This window comes from Tachypleus tridentatus, chromosome 10 (assembly GCF_004210375.1).
Source record: "Tachypleus tridentatus isolate NWPU-2018 chromosome 10, ASM421037v1, whole genome shotgun sequence".
Classification (NCBI taxonomy): Eukaryota; Metazoa; Arthropoda; class Merostomata; order Xiphosura; family Limulidae; genus Tachypleus; species Tachypleus tridentatus.
The window spans coordinates 9410353-9421048 of NC_134834.1; the positions used below are offsets into that span (position 1 = coordinate 9410353).

A 10696-nucleotide genomic window follows, 5' to 3' on the forward strand; every position below is an offset into this window, starting at 1 on the left:
ATTAATAAGTATGGTGCTCAGGTATTAACAAATATTATGTCCAGGTATTAATAAGTGTGATGTCCAAGTATTAACAACTATGATATCCAAGTATTAACAAGTATTATGTCCAGGTATTAATAAGTGTGATATTCAGGTGTTAACAAGTATGATATTCAGGTGTTAACAAGTGTGATATTCAGGTGTTAACATGTATGATATCCAAGTATTAACAAGTATTATGTCCAAGTATTAATAAGTATGGTGCTCAGGTATTAACAAATATTATGTCCAGGTATTAACAAGTGTGATGTCCAAGTATTAACAAGTATGATATCCAACTATTAACAAGTATTATGTCCAGGTATTAGCAAGTATGACATCCAAGTATTAACAAGTATTATGTTCAGGTATTAGCAAGTATGATATCCAAGTATTAACAAGTATTATGTCCAAGTATTAATAAGTATGGTGCTCAGGTATTAACAAATATTATGTCCAGGTATTAATAAGTGTGATGTCCAAGTATTAACAAGTATTATGTCCAGGTATTAATAAGTATGGTGCTCAGGTATTAACAAATATTATGTCCAGGTATTAACAAGTGTGATGTCCAAGTATTAACAAGTGTGATGTCCAAGTATTAACAAGTGTGATGACCAGGTATTAACAAGTATGATGTTCAGGTATTAACAAGTATGATATCCAAGTATTAACAAGTATTATGTCCAGGTATTAGCAAGTATGATATCCAAGTATTAACAATTATTATGTCCAGGTATTAACAATTATGATGTTCAGGTATTAACAAGTATGATGTTCAGGTATTAACAAGTATGATATCCAAGTATTAACAAGTATTATGTCCAGGTATTAGCAAGTATGATATCCAAGTATTAACAGTATTATGTTCAGGTATTAACAAGTATGATATCCAAGTATTAACAAGTATTATGTCCAGGTATTATTAACAAGTATGATATCCAAGTATTAACAGTATTATGTTCAGGTATTAACAAGTATGATATCCAAGTATTATCAAGTATTATGTCCAGGTATTAACAAGTATGATGTTCAGGTATTAACAAGTATGATATCCAAGTATTAACAAGTATTATGTCCAGGTATTAGCAAGTATGATATCCAAGTATTAACAAGTATGATATCCAAGTATTAACAAGTATGATGTTCAGGTGTTACTCTGTCTTCTCTTTATAAGTAGGTCCGCCATGGCCAAGCGTGTTAGGGCGTGCAATTCGTAATCTGAGGGTCGCTGGTTCGCATCCCCGTCGCGCCAAACATGCTCGCTCTCCCAGCCATGGGGACGTTATAATGTTTCGGTCAATCCCACTATTCGTTAGTAAAAGAGTAGCCCAAGAGTTGGCGGTGGATGGTGATAACTAGCTGCCTTCCCTCTAGTCTTACACTACTAAATTAGGGACGGCTAGTGTAGATTGCCCTCGAGTAGCTTTGTGCGAAATTCAAAAACAAACATACAAACAAACAAAAAACTCTTTATAAGTATCTAGTGGCCTGATAGCTAGGGTGTTGCGCTTGGTTCGTAATGTGAGGGTCACAGGCTCGAATCCCGCCACCGAACATGCTCATTCTTTGAGTTGTGAAAGAATTATAGTTTTAAAGTCCGTCCCAGCCAAGCGATTAATTTATCAAGCTGTCAATTGCGGGTTCCAGGGTTCGAGTTCTATTACCTTTGAATATGGTCCGTACATAAATCCAGTTAGTCACTCGGTACAAAGACCCGAGAAAAGACGTTTTGGCAGGGGTCGCTTCTGGCTGATTGTCTTCCTTCTGATGAGTACTGATCCAAATGTAAGGGTGGTTAATCCTACGGTGGGAAGGGTCCATGACCTAGCATCAGGTTAAAAATTTAAATTCTAGCTCATTAATTCATGATGGTTTTAATTAGTACAATTACTGTAAAGTTTTGTAATATTTCATTTTATGAGTCGTTATTAAACTCGAGAACAAGTCGTAATGCAGGAATGAAACCAACCCAGAAGCAATTACTGGTAGCGAAATATAACAAACACTAAATATACTGTTGTTTTTCAAAATGTCTAGCACATACTGACATATGAGTAATAAAACATCGTGTACTATCTATTTAATCGTAAAAACTCTTATTTTATCCAACGTTCTTGCATTACGTTTTGTTTGTTTTAGAGTAAATCCATATTGGACTATTTGTTTCCAACGCAGGGTATCCAACCCCTGATTTTAGTGCTATAAGTCCCCGTAAACTTATCGCTGTCCCCCTAGCCTGATAATGATGAAATGGTAAAACTGTGGTTGAAATAAAAAGTTATTTTATTTTTATCTGGAGCGTAAAGGTCCAGCTTTATACGTTAGATGGCTGAGCTCTAAAGATGGATTTTTTTTAATGTTTACCTAATAGACTTAATTAACTGAGGTTTCATTTTGTGGGTGAAAACGTTGCTTTGCAACAACAGGGTTGTATCGCCAACCGTTGTTTTATAGTAGCAACATTCTATTATTCAAAGTGTATCACCGAGTATTATCCATAGAAAACCACCGTCAAATAATACGTTTTCTTTTGTTTTTTTCCTCAGCTTATCTCTCATGTGAGTCTGGAGAGATGGTCCTTAATATTAATTTTACCAAACCTTTCCGAGGAGTTATATACATCAATTACAATTATTCAAACCCTTGCAACCTCTATGGCCATGGTGGGCGGTATTACGAGTTGCGAATTCCGTTAACAGCTTGTGGAACTAAACAGGTAAGTGAATAATTCTACCTATCCATAGAACTGTTGATTAATGTGTTAGTTGCAAGTCTGGTTTACAGGAGAGGGAACTTGGCTCACTTTAAGGTTAGGCCACGTCTAGGCAGTTGCCATTGTTTGGTTCAGTGTAGGCTTACAGTCGCGACGAGAAAAAGTTCTAACCCATGTAGGCCTAACTTATACCTCACAAGAAATACAAACATACGTGCATATAAAGTATTAAAAGTATTTTGAACTGCTTTGGAGACGAGATATTCACTCAGCGTAGAATAAAGTATTCTACAAGGGCTTAGCTACGAAATTCTTCATGGTTTTTGTAAAGATAAAATTTAAAATCCAGAAGTTACGACTTGAGTTTTATTTCTAGTCTATTTGGAAGTGTGTGTGTGTGCTTGAGGGTGGTGGTGGTAGTAACGTATTATTTATACACATACAATTTTGTTAGGTGACCTAATTGTGAGCGGACATTTTGGATTCCAACCCTTGCGTAAATGCAAACTGTTACTTACTGCATCGCATTACTAGGCTTAGGAAGTCGTTTAATTTTGTTTCGTGTAAGTGGTCAAGACTGGACAGAGCATGGTATTTATTAAGCTTAATTGTAGAAGCTGTAAAAAGGTAAATGACTTCAAGTTGTCCGCGATATTAACGTGACGTTACCTGGTGGAGTTATTTATAACTAATTCAGACAGCTTTTCAGGTGACAGCAATTTTCAAGACGTAATTGCAGGATGTGTAAAAATATATTGTAAAGATGCCTAGTTGTCAGTTTCACGAGCTTGGCATTGTACAAGAGAAGCCTGAACAATGAATTAAGTTGTTTTTTAATGTAGCGATTTTTGTAGAATCATTATAACACATCCAACAACAGCTGGTCTTATTCATTACAAGACTTTTCTTCAGTTGGTGTTCCAACCAATCAATTGTTTTAGGCTTAGGTTCCTTAATTACGTCATTTTTAAAGGTCAAATAAAATATTTACAACTCGTTTCACAATCTCCAACGTAGGAGACTCCAAGGGCCTTCATCAACAACGTTGTGGTCCGTTTCCACCGTTCCCTGGAAGTGGACGAAGACGAATTTAAGACAGTGATATGTCGTTACCCTCCGCCTCTGGCCTCACATCCGAATGATGTCATCACACCCAGGTTTGTATGTTTACAGTGGATGATGCAGCTAAGTTTAATCGCGAGCGGTTCGCTGGTGTTTACATCAGATTAAAGTTTCGTGTTCACAACAAGTTTCTATGAGAACTTGTTCGATAATTCTTTACTTGGTTACAAGATGAATTTTACAGACGAGAACGTTAGACCTTTTTCCAGTGTTTCTTTTAGATAATTAGGTTCTCGTCACTTCATAAAATTACCTCACTGTTTCCAGTAGTTAGTTTATAAAACCAAGGACAATTTCATTCTATTCGCGGGTAAGTAGAGGCTCCATATCTTGTGGTTACAGGTACTGCAACATATAGGAACTAAAGAAACTTTAACAATAATCGTTATTTGTGGGGTGAAAAGCTGCAGGTGAAGCTTGGCATATTTTGGGGCAGCTGCAGCCACAGGAAGTACAAGGAAGAAAGGCACTCCTTAGCGCCACTGTTGTAACACTCTCTGTGGTTTTATGTACATTACTATATAAGGAAAATAATATTTGTAAACTGTTTATAGAATTAAGTGGTGAAGTGTTAGAACACCAATGTAATTGTTTGTAGAATTAAGTGGTGAAGTGTTATAACACCAATGTAAATTGTTTGTAGAATTAAGTGGTGAAGTGTTAGAACACCAATGTAATTGTTTATAGAATTAAGTGGTGAAGTGTTATAACACCAATGTAAACTGTTTATAGAATTAAGTGGTGAAGTGTTATAACACCAATGTAAACTGTTTATAGAATTAAGTGGTGAAGTGTTATAACACCAATGTAAACTGTTTATAGAATTAAGTGGTGAAGTGTTAGAAAGCAAGTAACACCAATGTAAACTGTTTATAGAATTAAGTGGTGAAGTGTTAGAACACCAGTAACACCAATGTAAACTGTTTATAGAATTAAGTGGTGAAGTGTTATAACACCAATGTAAACTGTTTATAGAATTAAGTGGTGAAGTGTTATAACACCAATGTAAACTGTTTATAGAATTAAGTGGTGAAGTGTTAGAACACCAATAACACCAATGTAAACTGTTTATAGACTTAAGTGGTGAAGTGTTAGAACAGCAATGTAAACTGTTTATAGACTTAAGTGGTGAAGTGTTAGAACAGCAATGTAAACTGTTAATAGAATTAAGTGGTGAAGTGTTAGAACACCAATAACACCAATGTAAACTGTTTATAGAATTAAGTCGTGAATGTTAGAACACCAGTAACACCAATGTAAACTGTTTATAGAATTAAGTGGTAAAGTGTTAGAACACCAATGTAAACTGTTTATAGAATTAAGTGGTGAAGTGTTAGAACACAAATAACACCAATGTAAACTGTTTATAGAATTAAGTCGTGAATGTTAGAACAGCAATAACACCAATGTAAACTGTTTATAGAATTAAGTGGTGAAGTGTTAGAACACCAATAACACCAATGTAAACTGTTTATAGAATTAAGTGGTAAAGTGTTAGAACAGCAATAACACCAATGTAAACTGTTTATAGAATTAAGTGGTAAAGTATTAGAACACCAATATAAACTGTTTATAGAATTAAGTCGTGAATGTTAGAACACCAGTAACACCAATGTAATTTGTTTATAGAATTAGGTGGTAAAGTGTTAGAACACCAATAACACCAATGTAAAGTGTTTATAGAATTAAGTGGTAAAGTGTTAGAACACCAATAACACCAATGTAAACTGTTTATAGACTTAAGTGGTGAAGTGTTAGAACAGCAATGTAAACTGTTTATAGACTTAAGTGGTGAAGTGTTAGAACAGCAATGTAAACTGTTAATAGAATTAAGTGGTGAAGTGTTAGAACACCAATAACACCAATGTAAACTGTTTATAGAATTAAGTCGTGAATGTTAGAACACCAGTAACACCAATGTAAACTGTTTATAGAATTAAGTGTTAAAGTGTTAGAACACCAATATAAACTGTTTATAGAATTAAGTCGTGAATGGTAGAACACCAGTAACACCAATGTAAACTGTTTATAGAATTGGGTGGGGAAGTGTTAGAACACCAATAACACCAATGTAAACTGTTTATAGAATTAAGTGGTAAAGTGTTATAACACCAATAACACCAATGTAAACTGTTAATAGAATTAAGTGGTGAAGTGTTAGAACACCAATAACACCAATGTAAACTGTTAATAGAATTAAGTGGTGAAGTGTTAGAACACCAATAACACCAATGTAAACCGTTTATAGAATTAAGTCGTAAATGATAGAACACCAATAACACCAATGTAAACTGTTTATAGAATTAAGTGGTAAAGTGTTAGAACACCAATAACACCAATGTAAACTGTTAATAGAATTAAGTGGTGAAGTGTTAAAACACCAATAACACCAATGTAAACTGTTTATAGAATTAAGTCGTAAATGATAGAACACCAATAACACCAATGTAAACTGTTTATAGAATTAAGTGGTAAAGTGTTAGAATACCAATAACACCAATGTAAACTGTTTATAGAATTAAGTGGTGAAGTGTTAGAACACCAATAACACCAATGTAAACTGTTTATAGAATTAAGTTGTGAAGTGTTAGAACAGCAATAACACCAATGTAAACTGTTTATAGAATTAAGTGGTGAAGTGTTAGAACACCAATAACACCAATGTAAACTGTTTATAGAATTAAGTGGTAAAGTGTTAGAACAGCAATAACACCAATGTAAACTGTTTATAGAATTAAGTGGTAAAGTATTAGAACACCAATATAAACTGTTTATAGAATTAAGTCGTGAATGTTAGAACACCAGTAACACCAATGTAATTTGTTTATAGAATTAGGTGGTAAAGTGTTAGAAAACCAATAACACCAATGTAAAGTGTTTATAGAATTAAGTGGTAAAGTGTTAGAACACCAATAACACCAATGTAAAGTGTTTATAGAATTAAGTGGTAAAGTGTTAGAACACCAATAACTCCATGGAATACTGTTTTTAGTATTAAGTGGTGAAGTGTAAGAACACCAATAACACCAATGTAAACTGTTTTTAGAATTAAGTGGTGAAGTGTTAGAACACCAATAACACCAATGTAAACTGTTTTTAGAATTAAGTTGTGAATGTTAGAACACAAATAACACCAATGTAAACTGTTTATAGAATTAAGTGGTGAAGTGTTAGAACACCAATAACACCAATGTAAACTGTTTATAGAATTAAGTTGTGAAGTGTTAGAACAGCAATAACACCAATGTAAACTGTTTATAGAATTAAGTGGTGAAGTGTTAGAACACCAATAACACCAATGTAAACTGTTTATAGAATTAAGTGGTAAAGTGTTAGAATACCAATAACACCAATGTAAACTGTTTATAGAATTAAGTGGTGAAGTGTTAGAACACCAATAACACCAATGTAAACTGTTTATAGAATTAAGTTGTGAAGTGTTAGAACAGCAATAACACCAATGTAAACTGTTTATAGAATTAAGTGGTGAAGTGTTAGAACACCAATAACACCAATGTAAACTGTTTATAGAATTAAGTGGTAAAGTGTTAGAACAGCAATAACACCAATGTAAACTGTTTATAGAATTAAGTGGTAAAGTATTAGAACACCAATATAAACTGTTTATAGAATTAAGTCGTGAATGTTAGAACACCAGTAACACCAATGTAATTTGTTTATAGAATTAGGTGGTAAAGTGTTAGAACACCAATAACACCAATGTAAAGTGTTTATAGAATTAAGTGGTAAAGTGTTAGAACACCAATAACTCCATGGAATACTGTTTTTAGTATTAAGTGGTGAAGTGTAAGAACACCAATAACACCAATGTAAACTGTTTTTAGAATTAAGTGGTGAAGTGTTAGAACACAAATAACACCAATGTAAACTGTTTATAGAATTAAGTGGTGAGGTGTTATCACACCATTAACACCACTATTATCTGATGCAGAATTGTCAAACACATCATTCTTTGTTTTTAGACTCGCACCAATTCCTCCACTATCTGATGTGTCTACTTCCAAGATATCTGAAGTGGAACTTCTACTGATTGTCTGTGGTCTATTCTTCTTGACTCTGTTACTGCTCGGAGTAGGAGTATCCTACTACTGCTTGAAGAAACGAAACGTCAAGGTTGTGCGACGAAAGCGAAATGTGTCTTCTGTCCCTAGTAGCGAGATTACAAAACTTAGCAGCTCAGGAGGTGGACAAGTGTTTGGACCAATTATTATTCCTCGTATCTTTGCTGTGTCGAGTTTGGGGTCTGAGACCACCAAATTCTCATCTGGATCTTCTCAGATCGATTCTGGCGGAACCATTGAGACCTTTCCTTCTGATTATTTCACCGAATCTCCTTCGTACAATAACTCTGATGAAGATCTAGAGAGCCGAGGTGCTTTAAGTCTGGAAGACGCTGGTTGTCAGCTCGATAATAGATGTTTTGTTTCTTCTGGAGGTGGAGAGAGATCGATCTTTCCTCCAGATCAGGAATGTCTGCAGACATTAACCTTTCTGTCTGCAGAATGTCTTAGAAAATTTTCCAACCTTCCAAACAGTGCTAGAAGACAGCTTTTGACAAGAAGTAAAAAGAATGATCAGAAATCTGAAACAGAAACTCTGAATGAGCACTTAATTAAAGCAGGAAATCTTTCTAAAACGAACTTCTGTTCAAATTCGGAATGTATATTTAACCCACCGGTGTATGTAGAAAATCCAGAAAGTAACGCGGTTGCGGATCCTTATTGGACACATTCAGAAGCGTTTGAACCAATTAACAGGGTTTGTAATCCTTATTGGATACTTTCAGAAGAATTTGAACCAATTAATCCTTCTCCTAAACTTAGCTCTCCACATGCATATTTAATATGTGGAAACGGACCCGACAATAACAACAGATCTCACAGAAAGGTTGAAACTAATCCTTCAGCAACGATGTACCTCCAAAATCTGAGAAGACTCCACCTCTCTAACGTAAAGAATTGTCCTGTTAGTACGACAACAACAAATGTCGAAGAAACCAAGAGTGTGGAAAGACAACACTTGCGAACTGAAAATCAAGTCGTTGAGTACACACAAAATAGAAGCTCCCAGAAAACTGTTACCTCGAATGTACAGTCTCAGAAGGAACCTCGAGGCGCTGGAAAGAGCAGTTTCAACAGCAAAGCGGATGAGATTAGTTCAATGGAATGCTTGAAAACATACAAAACTAAAGCCACGAGTCGAAACTCAAGAGCCCCGAGTGCCGTGAATTTTCGACAATATTCTGTAGGGTCAGACGCCGACGAAGAGGAAGGCGCATCTTTATCGCAGGGTGAGGTCGCAGGTGCATTTTCCATTGAAGAGATGGTTTTTCGAGTATTATACCCTCTGTCCGCATCTGTAGCCAAAGATTTGACGATAAAAGATAAGCAGAAGTGGATGATTATGATTTCTTTAGATGCAGTGTTTCGATCCCTCATTCATAAAGCCACAACAATTAAAGACTTTACTAACGTTATTCAAGATAAGCGATATAAGAATTTATACAGCCCGGAAAAGTGGGAAGTCATAATTCGTACGTTAACAACACCAAATAACCGCAATAACAGGAGGAATCGAAAGGATATGAAGTGTTCTTGCTACACGAAGAAGGACAATAACAACTCAGACAGCAACAGAAGATCCCTTTCTCCACTTCATGACACAGAAAACTATGTTACAGACAGATGTTCAAGTAGTGTCCATTGTCGTTCAGCCTCTAGAGATTTTGGTGGACGACAGCCAATGACGGGATTGGATATATACTTCAAATGTACTGATAAGGAATCTTTATGCAGCTTGGACTCTAGTTACACTAAGAGAACAGTTCGCAGCGCGGCTGAGAGATCTTGTTTTGAATATGTAACAGAAGTGCCAACAATTTCTAGTTATCGCAGCCTCTGTGAGCGGAAGCAACCAGCTATAGAATATTTCCACTCACCAGAGGAATGGTACAATGACAATAATGATAACCACAGCAGACCACTACCGACATCTGGTGGTAAGAGAAGAAGATTTTTATATAGCTGCCTCAATCGGCCAGTATTGGAGCGTTCTACCTCAGAAATTACGATAACAACGCCCATTTTGACGACCTTGGATAAAGCGTCGAGTGTAGATTTGAGAGAAAAGATAAGTACCACTGAAGCTGACATTTACGATTAGCGACAACAAAATTCAATATGAATAATTTTTACATAAAAATATGAGTAATATTTAGCCAAAAATATTCATTTCTGAACATTATTTATAAGTTTAATATATTCATCAGAACATAATTTACGAGTCCAGTGTTAATACCTTGTTTATTTGTAAATGAGATGCAATCTGAATCCTTAAATATACTTTGTAATAATTAATTTTGTTATTGCTCTAAGTGATTAAATCTAAACTCAATGTACTCTGTAATAGTTAATTTTGTTATTGCTCTAAGTGATTAGATCTAGACTCAATGTACTCTGTAATAATTAATTTTGTTATTGCTCTAAGTGATGAAACCTAAACTCAATGTACTCTGTAATAGTAATTTTGTTATTGCTCTAAGTGATTAGATCTAAACTCAATGTACTCTGTAATAATTAATTTTGTTATTGCTCTAAGTGATTAGATCTAAACTCAATGTACTCTGTAATAGTAATTTTGTTATTGCTCTAAGTGATTAGATCTAAACTCAATGTACTCTGTAATAGTAATTTTGTTATTGCTCTAAGTGATTAGATCTAAACTCAATGTACTCTGTAATAGTAATTTTGTTATTGCTCTAAGTGATTAGATCTAAACTCGATGTACTCTGTAATAATTAATTTTGTTATTGCTTTA

At 34.7% G+C, this 10696-nt stretch overlaps 1 protein-coding gene across 1 annotated transcript in view; it reads left to right on the forward strand.

Annotated features, from left to right (window-relative positions):
- The window catches only part of LOC143228003 (uncharacterized), a 33704-nt gene extending 23559 nt beyond the window's left edge, over positions 1 to 10145 (forward strand). The window contains exons 4-6 of the mRNA XM_076459352.1: positions 2571 to 2740; positions 3755 to 3894; positions 7843 to 10145. Coding sequence (XP_076315467.1) covers positions 2571 to 2740; positions 3755 to 3894; positions 7843 to 10042 — 2510 coding nt within the window. The 3' untranslated portion in view covers positions 10043 to 10145. The remainder of the gene's footprint in view (positions 1 to 2570; positions 2741 to 3754; positions 3895 to 7842) is intronic.
- The last annotated feature ends 551 nt before the right edge of the window (positions 10146 to 10696 follow it).